Source organism: Carassius gibelio, chromosome B3 (assembly GCF_023724105.1).
Source record: "Carassius gibelio isolate Cgi1373 ecotype wild population from Czech Republic chromosome B3, carGib1.2-hapl.c, whole genome shotgun sequence".
In the NCBI taxonomy this organism is placed as follows: Eukaryota; Metazoa; Chordata; class Actinopteri; order Cypriniformes; family Cyprinidae; genus Carassius; species Carassius gibelio.
In genome coordinates, this window is record NC_068398.1 from 25,489,769 (window position 1) to 25,507,558 (window position 17,790).

The 17,790-nt window shown below is 36.7% G+C and overlaps 1 protein-coding gene across 1 annotated transcript in view; it reads left to right on the plus strand.

Annotated features, from left to right (window-relative positions):
• LOC127952688 (corticotropin-releasing factor receptor 1-like) overlaps positions 1-16,362 on the plus strand; it is a 110,970-nt gene extending 94,608 nt beyond the window's left edge. Inside the window, exons 10-14 of the mRNA XM_052551355.1 lie at positions 395-467; positions 689-774; positions 2,243-2,378; positions 3,844-3,885; positions 10,251-16,362. Of these exons, the coding sequence (XP_052407315.1) occupies positions 395-467; positions 689-774; positions 2,243-2,378; positions 3,844-3,885; positions 10,251-10,391 (478 nt within the window). The 3' untranslated portion in view covers positions 10,392-16,362. The remainder of the gene's footprint in view (positions 1-394; positions 468-688; positions 775-2,242; positions 2,379-3,843; positions 3,886-10,250) is intronic.
• The last annotated feature ends 1,428 nt before the right edge of the window (positions 16,363-17,790 follow it).

The following is a 17,790-nucleotide window of genomic DNA, read 5'->3' on the forward strand; positions in this document are numbered from 1 at the left end:
ACTGACACACTCAGCCGAGACAGTCTTGATTGTGCCGTGTACCCAACTGAAACTGTAAGATTAACAAATCTGGTGCATATCTGCCCAAGGGACACACTGGCTGCCTTCTCTTCCTTGCTTTGTTTCTTTTTATATACATATATTTATATATATATAGAAAAGCTTATTTTTATATATTTTCCAGAGGATCTTCTTTAATCACTTTACGAGACGTTACAAGAATTGCTTGTTTACTGTAATCATTGTGCTAGAATAATATATAATTATCTCAAAATCCCTTTATATTGTTACACGGATAAATAGTCACGCTGTATCTGAAGAAACGGGGTCAAACTATTATATATATACTGTATAATAATTTTCTGGACTTTTTGATCTTATTCTGTCTGTGCAGGTGCTGGTTTGGGAAGCGGGCCGGCATTTACACTGATTATATTTATCAGGGGCCCATGATCCTGGTCCTGCTGGTGAGTCAGCACAGTGGGGATTCTGTGCAATTACACAAATGTTTCATGAGATTTGGTGTGTGCAGGTCATTTAGCATTTTTTATTTGTTTGGCGCTTCCCCTTTCACAAGTCTTATTACATTTTCTGTGATTTATGTTTGTAATTTCATATTGATAGTGTTCATATTCATATTGAAGTGTGCAAAATCGAGTGCTTTCTCTCCTCCTCTCTCCATCTTTAGATTAACTTCATTTTTCTCTTCAACATTGTGAGGATCCTGATGACTAAACTGAGGGCCTCCACCACCTCAGAGACCATTCAGTACAGGTGAGGAGGACTGTTCAGCACTGACAGATCCCACAGGAATGTTTTTGCTAGTCCAGGAGACTTGTCATACATAACACTCTAAAGATTGTCTGGGACCAGTTGGGTATCATTTTCCACAAATTTATCCTAAAATACTTCATAAGAAATAATAACAGATATAAAAGGATAGTAGATGCAAGGCAACAATTGCATACAGATAACGTTTAGAGCTATAAAATAAATCTGGAATGCACAACACTGTTGTGCAAGCTAATGATGCCGTGACAAACAGCGGTTTTAATAAAAACACAGTGTTTACACTATATGGGCAAATCATCCTACTTTATTGGCTTGCTTGCAGCTGTCTGTGCATTTTATCATCCAAAACATTACACACTTCACCTTTAAAGAGATCTCATGTGTGAGTTGCCTTTCCTGAGGGCGAAGCATAAAGATGGAAGAGGATGAGCAGATTGAGATGCTGAATTTAGAGGTGCTTGCTGTTTGTTCTGAGGTCTGGAACTTTATAAAAAGCTGTTAGTGTGCTGTGTCAAAATTGTGGCATAAATAAGGGAATTAGGGATTGATGGATGATTGTTTAGATGATTGATGTGTACTTAGGATGAGAGTTAGAGAAAAGAAGGGAGAGTGTTTGTTTGTGTGTGTGTGTCTGTGTGTGTGTGTGAGAGAGAGAGAGAGAGAGAGAGAGAGAGAGAGAGAGACAGTACCTACTTAACCATATTTTGATGACAAATCTTTACCCAAAAGTGAGCTAAACCTGACAAAATCTCCAAAAACCTCCCTTTGGGGCTGTCCTCATTTGTAAAACTGGGTTAAACATAAAGTAAACAAAGTTTTTTCAGTTTTTATAAAAATGCAGAAAGTTTTCTGTAAGGGGTAGGTTAAGGTGTACGGTTGCGGTTAGGACAATAGAATATACAGTATATACAGTATAAAAACCATTACGCCGATGGAATGTCCCCATTTAGATTTCTAAGTAAATGTGTGTGCACGCGTGTGTGTGTGTGTGTGTGTGTGTGTGTGTGTGTGTGTGTGTGTGTGTGTGTGTGTGTGTGTGCGTGTGTGTGTGTGTGTGTGTGTGGAGCCCATATTCCCTCCAGCTATGACTAATGTTTTGACTGTCACAGTCAGTGGCCCATAGCAAATGCAATACATACTGGTTAAACCAAATTCATCTCAATGTCATCCTGTTGAACTCTTTGTGTATTAGCCACTGTGACATTATTTTGTGTAAAATTTAGCAGTTTTGCAATTTTTACTCAGAAATTCTAGTTCATTTAGACAATAATCGCAAAGAAATGACAATTTACACACTAATTCAAGCATGAGTAGAACGACTTACCTAATATTATTTTCTTGTAAGAAACTTGAATAATCTTGTTTCATTCACAACTTTGAAAAAATATTTCTAATTTCTTGTATTTGTGAATTTGGTCTATTATCATCTGTACGTCTCTGACTCTCACAGGAAAGCAGTAAAGGCCACACTGGTTCTTCTGCCGCTGCTGGGCATCACATACATGCTGTTCTTCGTCAACCCAGGCGAGGATGAGATCTCACAGATTGTCTTCATCTACTTCAACTCTTTCCTAGAGTCCTTTCAGGTGAGCAAACACAGTTTTGACCCTGATTAATTATCTTAAAGCAGATCTGAAACAAATCTTTATGATTTTCACTAAGAATAAATTGCACCTGCTGATTGAGTATTTGCTCACACTGCCTTTTACAAAAAGTGCTGAGGTTTGTGAATAAGTTGCATTGTAAAATAAGCTTAATGTGCATTGAAAATAATGACAGTGAATTTCAAGATTATAGTGTGTAAGACACAGGTTTTGTGCTGAAACATCACATGCTAAGGTTTTTGTTTTCGCAAAACACAATTAGTTTGCACGACTAAATGTGTGTGTTTGAGTTTTAGTGTTTTATTAAATCTCTAGACTCTTAAAGTCTGCCTTGACATCCGAAGCACACAAGGTCAACTCTGTATCCTGTTTTGCACCATTTTCTTCCTGGCATTCCCCGGGGGTCTCTCACGCATGTTGAAGCCATGTTTTCCACAGATTCATCTGCTCACACATCTGTCCGACTCCTCATGGGAATCATAGTTCATCTGTGGGGAAAATTGAATTTTAGGGTGGTCACGTTAGGAAAACATATTTAATACAAACAGATTGTTTTGGTTAGTTTTGGCACAATATTGATCAAACTGAGAAAAGAATGTAAAAGCATTAATAAAATCAAAAAGCAATAAAAAAAGAAAGATTAGATAATGGATAATACAAAACTATACAGTATAACTGTTTGTCCATAGTGGCTCTGCTTGTCCATTTCACTGTCACACAGTAATAGACAAAGAACACATTTTCTTATAAAATACAGATAATTCATCTGTTAATAAAAGTGCATTAATTAGCTTTAAATCGGTGGGGGAGGGGGATCCCCAAAAATGCTTTTACTTTAGGCATTATCAGAGGTTTACCAATTTCCTTTGCAAAATACTATGCCAGAAAAAAGAGGATGTTATGTAACCGTAATGACAGCAAAACCGTTTATTGGTTTACTTAAATTCCTCGAGAGGGTTAAGATTATCAGATCTCAGATAAGTCATCGGTTAGGGAGATGCTGACGATTGCTTCTCTTCTTTACAAAATCATATACCTTTTTTTTTTTTGATAGGCTATGTATCATACAAGTTTTTTTATTTCTGTGATGATGTAATTGGCACAGATTTCCCTTTCGAAGGTTACACAAAAATGAGTCTTCTGCTTTCAGCGTCAGCTATTTGACACACTCTTGTTTTGTTCATGTAGCCAAGACACAAGCAGCATTAAAATGATTTGATAATGATTCATTTATGATGGACAGCTAATAATTGTAGCAGGGATGAAATCATTCCCATTTGTTCCACTTGTCACACTGAATATCCCATTTCATTTGAAGCTACTTGAGATAAATGGGTTGTGAACCCTGTTTTATGCTGAGATATTACTTTTAGGCTGTTATCAAAATTGTATTTCTTTTTTTTTTTCTTGTAAATGTAAATTTCTCATTCTCTTGTTCTCTTTACAGGGCTTTTTTGTGTCAGTGTTCTACTGCTTTTTGAACAGTGAGGTAAGACAGCTTCTTCTTCTAATTCCCCTCTCTCTGCCCAAGTTTGCCCAGAGCTTTACTAAAGCGATGAGTCTGTTCTTTGTAGTGCAATGATTCAGATTTCTTCAGCCATGGCTGTCCATTGAGACCCAGCCAAAAAAAGTATCACATCGAGACCCTCCTAACTCACCATTAACCCAGAACCACCCTTTTGACAGTCAGTAACTATAAAAACAGACTCTGCCCATAAAATATTAATTCCTGAGAGGTCTAAATCTGGCTTGTATTACATGCCCTTTGAAAAGGACAGTAAACCCTTGGGAACATCCAGCCAAAATGTTCCTCTTTAGCGTCGTGCCTAGATCGCAAATGCATGCACATCCTAAGCATCATGTTGTACCTCTAAGCAAACAGATGCTGTAAAAAGATCCAGGATTGGATCCGTCTGGGCTGATTTCTTTGTCATTTTAGCCAGTGAACAAGTTCAAGGCAAGCAGGAAAGTGTGGGGCTTGATCTGAGGTCACCCTGAATCACAGATAGGTATCAGAATACACGAGCAAAGCAGAGTGTACAGTGTTGCTTAAAGTCAAAGCGATAACATTGATCTGTTCCAAGTACATATGAAAGACACACCGCAATGTCAGACACAAGACCTCCAAAAAAATACCAATGTCATCACGTTGTGATACTTCAGAAGGTACAGTACTTTTGGCTCCAACGTGAAGAGCCTGTAGTACTATATTACAGCTGCAATAACACTTGTCAAAGGACAACAGAGAAATGATCTGGCTTGGAAGCACAATAAAGCACTTTCTTGCAGCCAGATTGTCTTTTGCTCACTTTCTCTCAATGTTTTACATCTTAGTTTATCATTATTATAATCTTTTTATTACCAGTGAAAGCTATTTAAAGGGATAGTTTAACCAAAAATGAAAATGTCATCATTGTTGTTCCAAACTTGTACACTGTGTACTCTGTCCATATTTTTTTTTTCTTTAGCATGCAATAAGAATGTGTGTCTATGCACACTTTTAGGCTCCAGTATAAGGACAGAAAAGGTTCCAACAGAACAAAATTGTAATCTTTATTCACAAAAGAAATTGTGAAATTTTATTTACGATTTAAACTGTCGAGTCACAATACACATGAGAATCAGTGAAATTTGAGTGTAGCTTTAATAATTGACTTTATATCATTTTCTGAACCAGGCCTACCTCTTTTAAAGCTTGGTTACTCTATTTTTGTCCGTCAAACAAAATATATTTATTAGTTTGATTTCTCACTGATGTACCAGATGATTTTGGAATAAATTGCATATCATCTTTAAAAAAAAAGATGTTATGTTGAAACACTAAATATAACTTTAGAAGATGAAAGATAGACAAAACTTCATTCACTAGCCTGACGTATCTTGTATGGCATGTACCATAACAACACCATCATGATGCTGGGAATTTGGGGGGGGAAAAGAAAAAAAAAAAGTAGTTTCATATTGTATGTCACAGACAGCTCAGTAAGTTTGACAGACAAAACAGTGCAGTGATTTGATCTCTTTTAAGGTCAATTAAGCTTATCTATGACCAGTTTTAAAGCTAGTTTTGAAGGAAAGGTTGAAAAGAGTTGTGATGTTAAATATGTACAGTTTTATGAGTAAATATATAGATGGTAATCAGCCCTGAAATCCTCAGTCTACTGTCTCAGTTACAATTATGTACAATACTTAGGAAAGCACAGACTTTGATGCTGGTGTGAGCTGAAAGAAAAAGTGTATGTCAGGGATTATTTTCAGCAAATACTCTGAAAGCTGTATTTCAAACATCGCTTTAAGTATCAGCAGTCACTGACCCAAGGGGTTTTATGCTTTTAGAGAAATACAGAAAAAGAGTGAGTCATGCTCCTAGAGCAAAGTCAGAAGTTTCTTCTCGAGACTGATTTTTCATCGTGTGGCATGAGTTTGACCTCCCGGATTCATCTTCTGAAACCCCCACTTCACACCCACCACCAAGGTTAATTACATACAGCACCAGAGCTTTGCTGTTCACTTTTGATCTACTGTGGAGCCTAACCTTTGACCCTCATGGGCATGGGCAACTGTTCATACTGTGCCATAGGCTGCCAGCATCTGTTTCATGTCTATTCAAACTGTGGCCACTCAGAGCTTTAAGTTAAGAATATTCTGAATGCAACTTCTTTGATAATTAAATTGCATGATAATTGTAGGTAAACAAAATTGGTAATGCTAATATAATTTGCCGTTTTAATTAGATAGGGTACAACGAGGCTAAAGATGTCCCGGGGTAAAAGGTGCCTCCGATTTTATTTTCCACAAAACCAATAGATGGCACCAAAACTTGGCGTAGAACTTACTGAAACAATCGCTTTCCGAAATGTTCAAGATTCCCTGTGCAAACAAAAATCTCACTGGATTATTACAATTAATGGCAAAATGAATGCTATATATTAAACATAATGTATGCGTATTCTGTATTATTTGTTCAAGTCTTATGTCTATAGCATCATTCAGTTCCTGGCTTGAATCACAGTGATTTGAATTCTAAACATGTTTGGAAGTTTTACTTGTTTTTCTGCTTCAGCGGTTTGTGAAGTGTTTACTGGTTTAAATTTCAGCGCAGGCAGCATCGCTGACACAAGCTTTGGTGACTTTGAATCAAAAACCTAATCTGGCGAGAGAGCAACAGGCGTGGAAGCTGTACGCTGGCCATAGCGGCAAATATTTGACCGTTGACTGCTTCAAAGACAGCCCCCCTACAGTGTATTGACTGAGGTGGAGACAGAGAGGTGGTTTAAATGTTTACTCCGACATCCATCTGATTGATTTGCAGAGAGCGAGGCATTTTACAGTCTTTCTGAGAGCCGACACATTGATTCAGTGAAATGGCCCCCTACAAATTACATCTAAAGCGGTCCAGGTTTTTCTCATGTGACCACAGGCATCTGTTTATTCCCTCTGTATTTAAACAGTATTTGGCATTTTAGTTGTCAAAGGACCGTAAGAATTTCAACTTTTGCTGACAACACAGCTTAAGGAAATGCCATAAGTTTGGTTGCTAACTCCCTGGTTGCTATGATAGAACGCGAGTATGCAAATAATGTAGATTTTCATCTGTGGCATATGTCACACTGATGGGATTACATTTTAATTTTTTTTCTGGGAGCAGCTCTACTGCTGACCTTTGAGTCCTGCCACTCTAAATCCAGATCTGATTCATTAGCAAAGCATCTAAACGGCTCTTAGATCAGTGTAAAAAAAAAATCTTCTTCGTATATGTATAATATAATCCCTACATCTTCACATCTGGCATTGTATTTTTACTTTTATTTTTTATTATATTTGTCGTCTTTTAATTAATAAGTGGTCTTTTGGACCCCACTTATCACCACCCACTCTCTTACTCATCCACTTTCTCCATATTTCTCTCTCTGTCTACTGTAAATTAAACTGCTTTTCTCTGACGTATACGCTCCTCATACACACACTCACAGTCCTTCACACATGCACCCACACGGATATGTATTTATTTCCTTTTTCTCTGTCACACACATAAACACACCTGTTCTCACTCTTTCTCTCTCACACTATTGGAAAGGCAGAATATTTTTAATCTCGCTAATATTACTCTTGGCCATGAAAATTAGTTACAGTATATTGAGATGCCACGTGTGGGATTGTTATGTGCATAATATGTGATGATCTTTTTTATTTTGATTTTACCAACCTTTTACTAACAAAAACATATATTTCTTTCTTTCTTTCTTTTTCTTTCTTTCTTTCTTTCTTTCTTTCTTTCTTTCTTTCTTTCTTTCTTTTATACTTCTGAAATACATTTATATTTATTTATTAAATATTTTTGAACAAAGATAACAAGTTATTACATTTTGCATTCATTTATTAGAAGCTTGGATGTGTTTATTAAACAGGAGTATATAAGAACACAGAGCTGAAAAAAATATCTCTTGTCTACTACACCTGATAAGGTTAATGTAGGTTAACGCAACACTAATTTCAACTCTGATTCCTGTTCTACTATAAAAGAACATATATAAAGACATATATAAAGCAACATGAACTAATATAGATACACACTACTAATAAATATATCAGAGGTGTGCTGAAATGAGGAGGCAAGTCCTAAAGTTTTTTTTTATTTTATTTTATTTTTTTTATCAAATGTAGGTGCTGGTTATATAATTAGAATATCATCAGAAAGTTGATTTATTTCACTAATTCCATTCAAAAAGTGAAACTTTTATATTATATTCATTCATTACACACAGAGTGATATATTTCAAATGTTTATTTCTTTTAATTTTGATGATTATAAATGACAACTAAGGAAAATCTCAAATTTAGTATCTCAGAAAATTCACAGTGAACAGTGGCACAGACTGCTCGACTCCATAATTCAGGCAAAAGGAGCCTCAACATAAGTATTGAGTGCTGTACATGCTCATACTTTTCATGTTCATACTTTTCAGTTGGCCAAGATTTCTAAAAATCCTTTCTTTGTATTGGTTTTAAGTACTATTCAAATTTTCTGAGATACTGAATTTGGGATTTTCCTTAGTTTTCAGTTAAAATCATCAAAAAGCAAATCACCCTACTACTTGCCCACTTGATCCTATTACATCTCATCTCCTACAAGCCATTTTTCCTCCAGCTGTACCTGCACTCACTCACATCAGCAACATATCCCTCCACACTGGTGTTTTTCCCTCATCATTTAGACTGGCACGTATAACTCCACTACTTAAGAAACCCAACCTCAACCCATCTCTTTTAGAGAACTACAGACCAGTTTCCCTTCTACCTTTCATTGCAAAAACACTTGAACGAGCTGTGTTCAACCAAGTCTCAAAATTTCTCACACACAACAACCTCCTTGACAGCAACCATTCTGGCTACAGAAGTGAACATTCAACATTAGACAGCCTTGCTCTCAGTTGTTGAAGCTCTAAGACTGGCAAGAGCAGAATCCACATCTTCAGTACTTATTCTGTTTGATCTGTCCGCTGCTTTTGACATGGTTAACCACCAGATCCTCCTATCAACCCTACTGGCAAAAGGCATCTCAGGAACCACACTTCAATGGTTTGAGTCTTACCTATCAGATAGGTCCTTCAAAGTATCTTGGATAGGTGAGGTGTCCAAGTAACAACATCTAACTACTGGGGTGCCTCAGGGCTCAGTTCTTGGACCTCTTCTCTTCTCTGTCTACATGGCATCAGTAGGTTCTGTCATTCAGAAACATGGCTTTTCATACCACTGCTATGCTGATGACACTCAACTCTACCTCTCATTCCATCCTGATGATCCGACGTTAGCTATTCGCATCTCAACTTGTCTAACAGGCATTTCTTCCTGGATGATGGACCATCACCTTCAACTCAACCTTGCCAAGACATAACTTCTTGTGATTCCAGCAAACCCATCGTTTCATCACAATTTCACCATAAAGTTAGGCACATCATCCACAATACCTTCAAATACAGCTAGAAGCCTTGGAGTTATGATTGATGATCAGATGACTTTCTCAGACCACACTGCTAAAACTGTCCGATCCTGCAGATTTGCTTTATTCAACATCAAAAAGATCATACCCTTTCTTTCAGAACGTGCTGCATAACTCCTTGTTCAAGCTCTTGTTCTGTCCAGGCTGGACAATTGCAATGCCCTCTTGGCAGGTCTTCCAGCCAGTTCTATCAAACCTTTACAATTAATCCAGAATGCGGCAGCAAGATTAATTTTTTATGAGCCAAAAAGAATACATGTCACACCTCTGTTTATCAATTTGCACTGGCTTCCAATAGCTGCTCGCATAAAATTCAAGGCATTGATGTTTGCCTACAAAACTACCACTGGCTCTGCACCAATTTACCTAAATTTGTTAATTCAGACCTATGTGCCCCCTAGAAGCTTGCGTTCTGCAAGTGAACGTCACTTTATTGTGCCAACTCAATCCGGGCAGCTCTTTTTATTTATTATATTAATTAAAATCCCATTCTACGTGTACTGTGGTAACCTAAGTGAGACTTGTTATAGCACTTATATATCATTGCTCTTTTTGTTGTATTTGATTGCTTCCACTGTACTCATCTGTAAGTCGCTTTGGATAAAAGCGTCTGCTAAATGAATAAATATAAATGTAAATATATATACACACACACATACACACATTTTTTAAAATGCTTTTGCATTTGTGTGTATGTGACAGATAAATACTGCTAATTTGATAAATATCTAATTTAAATTATATTCCTGCAAATAAGATAGATTTTCTTAAAAATGTGTAGTGACACTATCTTTTTCGGTCTTGTTACAATAAATTCTTAATATCAATAGTAAAGTCTCTTTCTTTGTCCGTAGGTACGCTCAGCCGTTCGTAAGCGGTGGCACCGCTGGCAGGACAAGCACTCTATTCGAGCACGGGTGGCACGGGCCATGTCTATACCCACCTCTCCAACACGGGTCAGTTTCCACAGCATCAAGCAGTCGTCGGCCGTCTGACCATAACAGAAGTGAAGCACCTGTCCCCGTTTCTTCTGCTCCCGCTCTTTCTGTCCTCAGCCAACCATCCACATCCTCTGCAAAACCCAGGGATAACAGCTATGGGCCAAACAGGGTATGATCCTCAGCTGAAACATAGATGAAGGGTGGAAATTGACTGAGTTAATGAGGTCCACCTGCCAAACACAGAGGGAGAAAAACTGTTTCAGAAACAGATTAGAGCACTGGTGGTCTCAGACAGCAATGGGAGACCGTGGGAGGAACTTGACACATACACAAAAAAGACTGATAAATACTGGCAGACTGTATTTATTCAATAGACAGAGTTTAATGTCGCATCCTGTTCTCAATTCTTCTCTCATTGAAGAACTCAGATTATTCCTAACTATCAGAGTAAGATACTATATGATATACACTACAGTACATGGCCAAAAGTATTACGATTGTAAGCCATACATGTGTCTGAATGGGATCAAATCCATATTCCAACATCTACTGGAAATCTTCCCAGAAGATTGGAAGCTGTTAGGGAGGATAAACTCTATTTATGCCAAATAGTTTGGGAATTAATTGCTTCTGGCCATATATTAATGAATTGCTTTTGGCCATATAGTGCAATAGTTTTAGGATTTTTAAAACAAATTGATGTAATCATAAAAAACCCCACCAGTTTTCCAATTGGAAAACAAACAGTATCTTTGACAGATCTCAATGCGAACTTTCATTATTGTGATTGAATCTTCTGGCTGGATAAATTGGGGACAAATGTGTGGCATTTTCTCAGAGATGTTCAGATGTTGTCGCAGCTAGTAATAGTTTCTGTGATCAAACTCATTCAACATGGACAGTTTTCGCTGTGATATGAGTACATCTGTTGCCGTGTATGTCATGTAGTGTGAAAATTGTAAACAGTTTTTACAAAGATGAAAGGTGTGTATTAATGCTCTCTAAGCCTGTTTGCATCCTGGGACTCAAGGATATTTCTAAACCCTGGGGAAAAGGAGGAAGGAAGCTCACAGGAAAGACTCTCATGAAAGACTCTCATGACTGCTAAGGTAGAAGACGGCATGCTCCAATGCTAAACACATAACAAAATCTTTTAAATAAGGGGTTTATCACAGAACAAAGAAAGGATTTTGATTTTATCCTGCATTTGGAGCCTCAACCAAGCAGGTTATTGAATGTATTTCAATTAACCACTCCAGCTCTCCATTTCATATAAACTCCCAGTTATCAAGCAATTTTAAGAGATGATCATAGTACAAAATACTTGAGACGTTGGACTCTGGAGACTCTTTCAAAAAGACGTTGGTTTTGTTGCCCAAGAGCCTTATGGATAGTTCACCCAAAAATGACAATTCTGTCCTCAATTACTCAACCTCATGTTTATCTAAAATTTTAGATATTTCTAATATTGAAGAAAGAAATGGGTTCAGAACATCCTGAGGGTGAGTAAATGATGACAGTTTTCATTTTGGCTGAACCATCCTATTTTAAAATGTCAGTTATTTATATGAAACAAGGTGCATTTCAATATTTACATTGCTACTGGTGTGGGCAGAAATTTATGGACAGCGGGGAAGTCACCATGTCATTTGTGGACCTTTTTTTTCTAGTTTCTCTGGACAGCTGTTCTGTGCAGAAGTAAATTAGAAAAAAATTGATGAATAGTGCGCTTTGTTGTTTTCTAGGACCAGCTTCTTCAATTCAAATCCCAATAGAATCAGTCCAGAAGAATCACCTCAGCCAAATCTGTTCCTATATCATTAGAGTCAAGAGAGATCTGCATGTATCACGTAGAGTCATTTAACATCTATCCATATGTTATATCCCTCGCCAAGCTGAGCCGCCAATGACCGAGTCCTGTGACCGCTCACTGCTGACTCAGCACAGTGAAGCAGATTTAGCTTTTGTGCTCATACATCCAATCAATCACATCTGATAGGGAGAGCAACGTTGTTTAAAAGAGAGAAAAAAACTGACTCAGGACCTTCATCTATGCCTCTGTGCTCTTCTGACCTTCCTGAAGTACTTATGTGAGAATCATTTGTAAAGGCTTCAGCAGATTCCACATTCAGTCATGCTTGTTGTGTACGTGTCCAGTAGCATCATATATATGAGTTAGATATCTAGTTGTGTATATATAGGATGACTAGCATTGTGAAGTTTGCTAATTACCATATAGCAGTGTGTGTACCTGACAAACTGAGGACCAAGCTGGTGTCACTGCTGCTAGTAAACTGAAACACAAGGTTAATTTCATTGTCACTACCAAGTTTAGGACTAAGGCTATGAAGGTTTATTTTTTTATTTTTTTTAGGCTGTGCACAGTCATTTAAAAATATCCGGATGTCAGCAACTGAGAGGACAGAAGTTAGTAGGTTTTTACATATTGTAGCACTCCAAATCATGATTAAAATATCTCAAATCTGAGATTTAAATGATTTCAAACCACATATGGATGCTGTCTTGATCTGTGGTTACTTATTATATAAAGCTTATAAAATGGCCTGTTAAAGTTGATCTCAAATTGCAACAGCAAAGGAAGATCAACTTACAAAAATGAAACAAATCATCCCATCAATTTACTGGCAAGAAATTTTCAAACAAGTCTTTCTCACAGCACTATATACCAGTGGACAAAAACATATCAGGAGATAATGTACAGTCCGCCGGTCATTAAGGGGTTTATGTTGAGATAATGACCATCTGTCTGTACATTATTCCACTTATTAGACCGCTGCTTGTCATTTAAATGCATAAATGGGTATGAAATATTGATTTTATGTGAAATGATTTGATTATGTCAGAAGAAAGAGTCTGCAGAGGTTTTCAGGGACAGTGGTTAAGCGTGCAGTTTAGTGGTCAGTCTGACTGCGATTGACCAATCAGATTCATGTAACCCAGAAAACAGCCTAATGAAAATAGAGAAACTAAGAATAGCTGGATGCTGAAGAGCAAAACTCCTCAGACAGTGATGGATGTGATGTGGACAGAAATGAGAGAAGCTTAAGTTACTATTTATGTCGAACAGATCTGTTTGCTGGTGCGTGAGGAATCGTGAGGTATCTGATTTAGCTTCATGGGCCTGAAGACTTTCACAGCACTGCCCAGACACACTCCATTAGTCTTTGCCTCACTATTTATAGCACTTTAAGATTAAACAGCTCAAATGTTCACTTCGTATACGAATCTGTGGGGCTACTAGCAAAAAGACCATCTAGAGACAAAGGTACAGTCTATACAGCATTAAATAATATTACATTATTTTCTCCTCCTGAAGAGCTAAATTAGTGACATATCTAAGTGAATTAAGTGTTAGTTAGAAACATATTCTAGTGCTTACCTAAACCATTCATACTGTATACCACATAAAACATAATCACATATATTATTTACAAATCATTAATCAATCTGTTCTTGAAAGTAGTGCCACGATTTTACTAAATTCATTGGCACTAGATGCAAATTCAAGCTTCCCTACTGGCATCTATCCATGAGCAACCTTTAACTTGCACGGAAACTTGCAATTGCACAAAAGAGAATGGAAGTGTTCACTACATTATTCAAATGTTCATCACTTTAAGAAAAAAAGGGTTCTTCACTTAAAAGATTCCCTTGGGATTCCAAAGTAGTTCTTTATGGCCTACTGGTTCAAAACGGCCCTTTATGTTTAGGAATGCAATATGTCAGGCTGTTCTTTAAAGGTGAAGTGTGTACTTTAAATGTGTCCCATATTTATATGCAGGCAACTGTATATAATCCATTAACAGTTTGACTTTGAAAAAAAAATAATAATTCTAACATTATGGCTCTATGAACATTGTTCTGTTTGCTTGAGCAGATTTGATTCAAGCAATTAATTTCAGGTTGATTTTTTTTTCTCGGCAAGTGATAAAACCCTGTAGACTTAAATTAAAGGAGGTACCCGACCTACATCTCTTTCGACTTGGGCCAGTAAGCAGCAACCTAGCAACCACCCAGGACTCCCTAGCAACCACATAACATTGTGTTTAAAGGAATAGTTCATCCAAAAAAAAAAAAAAGTTTGTTTCTTCAGGGAAGTCGTGACCTAATGGTTAGAGAGTCGGACTCCTAATTGAAGGGTTGTGAGTTCGAGTCTCAGGCCGGCAGGAATTGTAGGTGGGAAGAGTTTATGTGAAGTGCTCTCTCCACCTTCAATACCACGACTGAGGTGCACCCCCAACTGCTCCCCGGGCGCCGCAGCATAAATGGCTGCCCACTGCTCCGGGTGTGTGCTCACAGTGTGTGTGTGTGTGTGTGTGTGTTCACTGCTCTGTGTGTGTGCACTTTGGATAGGTTAAAAGTAGAACATGAATTCTGAGTATGGGTCACCATACTTGGCTGAATGTCACTTCACTTTCACTTAATTTAACCAGAATTTGAAAAATGTAGCATTACATCACTTGCTCAGCAAATTATCAATTAACTTCATGTGAAGTGAAAAAATGCATGTTTGTGAAAACAAATCCAACATTAAGGCATTTTATCTGCAAACCATTGCTTCTGGTCCAAATGTGAGTCAAATAATCCATAATAAAGCTTCTTTTTTGAATAAACTATTCCTTTAAGTAAATCAGAACAGCTCTGGAGGCACATTAATGACACACTTCAGCTTTAAAACACAAGATAACAGTGGTTTGTGGGTTTTATGGCTTGTTTGTATCTGTTTAGTTTGTTTGTGGGTCATGTGACCTCCAGACAGCCATCACCATTCCAAAGCAAGCTAGCGTTCTCCATGCCCTCCAACATATGCGATATTCCAAAGTACGGCATACACGGTGTGCTCCTCCAACGTGCCTCAAAGAAGGCCTAAAAACAGTCTCTGCTTATGACTCATCATTTTTTCTCTGCACATAACTCAAATACCTTCTTCTGTTCAAAGATACAAATGTCCAGACTCACCATTCTTGGTAAGGTCAGTGTCTGTATCAGATTTGTTGGCCGCCATCCTTTACCCAGAATTGTACGGTTTTAGTATTAGTTCAGTCATTTCTAGTAGTGTTGTCATTTCTGTGTTGGTGAGCCCTGGCTTAATCGGTGAGAAGCAACACTGGTGTCTGGGTTTGTTTCTGTTTCTTTATTCACTAAAATAATAATAATAATAATTTCTTTGTCACTATTTTAGTCTTGTTTTCCAGTAAAGTATTTAATGCATTTAAAACATAAATTTATTTGAAAAATAAAATGTGTAAATATATATTTTTTTCTTATTTTAAGAATAAGAACTATTATAAATAAATCTATTTTGTTATTAAGTACATTTATCTTGTTTTAAAGATGTTTAAATGTTTTACTGGAAAACAACACAAAAATACTGATTAAGAAAAAAAATTCTGCAAAGTTTATTTTCTCTCTTTTTTTTTTTTTTTTTTTTTTTTTTTTTTTAAGGTTGTGAAGAAGTTCTTCCAAAGTTGTAAAATGTACAGAAGGTCCGAACAAGTACAAGCTGTGTAGCTGTATTTGTAACAACGATGTCAATAAGTGATCTTTTTTTGGGTGTTTCTGTTGTGTTTAGTCGCTGATGTTAAAGTGTACAAAGAAAAAAATATTTATTTATACATGTATGGCACAGAAAAAATATCTATATATTTATCTCACTATTTAAATAGGTCAGAAAACACGAGCCCACACACGTGACTCATATCAATATATCCATCACATTAATGTCCAGAATGTGTGAAGACGATGTAACCTGGTACGTCTTGCTTTTTGTGGTTCTGTGAGACAATCTTTCCATCATTTCTGTCCTTTTCTGCAGTGCTTCAAGAACATTCTATTTATTACTTTTGCTCCTCTGTTTGTTTATGATTGATTCGATGTTTGAGATAATTTAGGAACTGTACAGAAATTTATATTAAATCAATTACACAAAGAGTAAAGTCATATGTTGAAGGCATATAGTACTGTGCTGATCAAGATGTGCATTAAATTGTTTTTCTTTTTTAAATATGTTTCCATTGTGGTGTGTTTATTTCCACAGGTTCGGTTAATAAAAATTGCTAGTATTCATTTAAATCACACTCTATGTAGAGTAGCAACATCACTTCAAATATATTGAGTTCCTTAAAAGGGCATGCTAGTGACTTTAATCTTTTCAGTGCATCATTACATCATGTTATGGTAATTCTACAGAAATATTTGAAAGCCTTCTTCAGGTTAACATGACATATGATCTATCTGTAATAATTATATATATATATATATTCTTCAGGATGTCCTGGACGCTTTGAAATAACATGCAATCTGAGCCAGAACATTGTGGAGAAAGTTGATCTGTTTTAGTAGGGGGGGAAAATCCCAAAAAGGGCTTCTTTTTTTTTTTTTTTTTCGGTTCATTTGGCGTGAAAAGCTCAAAAACAAAATTTCTTCAAAATTCTGTTACCTGTTCTAATTCCTAAGCTGTTTCTCATTATAATGAAAAGCATTCGATTACCTTTACACCTTTTTTCAAAGAATCATTCTGTAGACTTTCACTTTATGCTTCTTTCATGCTTTTCCTCTGACCGAACCTTGACTTGCTTAAGACCATCAATAAGAAATACCACCTACAATTACTCTGACAAGAAAGCTCAGATGTCGTCCAGGTGTGAAAACGCTCCCTAGAAGGCCCAGCTTGTGAAGACACATCACTGACAGCACATTAACACTGAGCCCAAACAAACTCAAAGAACTTTTTTTTGTGGCACAGATGTTAAAAGCATATTTTTTTCTACATACAGAGATGTTTTTGATTCTTTTGAGGGTACAAACACCCAATAAATGTAAGTGAGATGATTGCTGCAATGATTTGGACATGGAAAATTATATACACACAGCAACACCTGCCTTGGGAAATCCCTACATTTTTACTAGACTTGTACAATATCCATTATGTGGTTGAGTGTTGTACCAAATCTTTGCAGACAAATTTGGCAAGAATCAAAGACAATTTTTTTTTTAAGAAAAAATATTTTATTTCTCTTAAACACACACAAGATAGAAACTGTGAAATTAGCATTTTTTTCCCTTGTAGATGAGTTTCAATGGATCCACTGAAGTTAATGGGTGCCGTCAAAATGAGAGCCCAAACAGCTGATTAAAACCTCACAATAATCCACGAGTAATCTATATGACGTCAGTCTATCAGTCAACATACTGTGAATTGAAAAGCTGTGTTTGTAATTAACTAATTCAGAACATTTTTAACTTCAAACCATTGCTTCCTGCTCAATATGAGGTAAAATAAAAGAAAAAAGTCATCACAGCTGAATCGGGAGCACAGATCAAGTTGAAAAAAGTTATAAACCCATGGTTGGTGGATTTTGATGTGAGAGGGCAACAGGGAAAATACTTCTAATGAAGGACACTTTATTATGGATATATATATATATATATA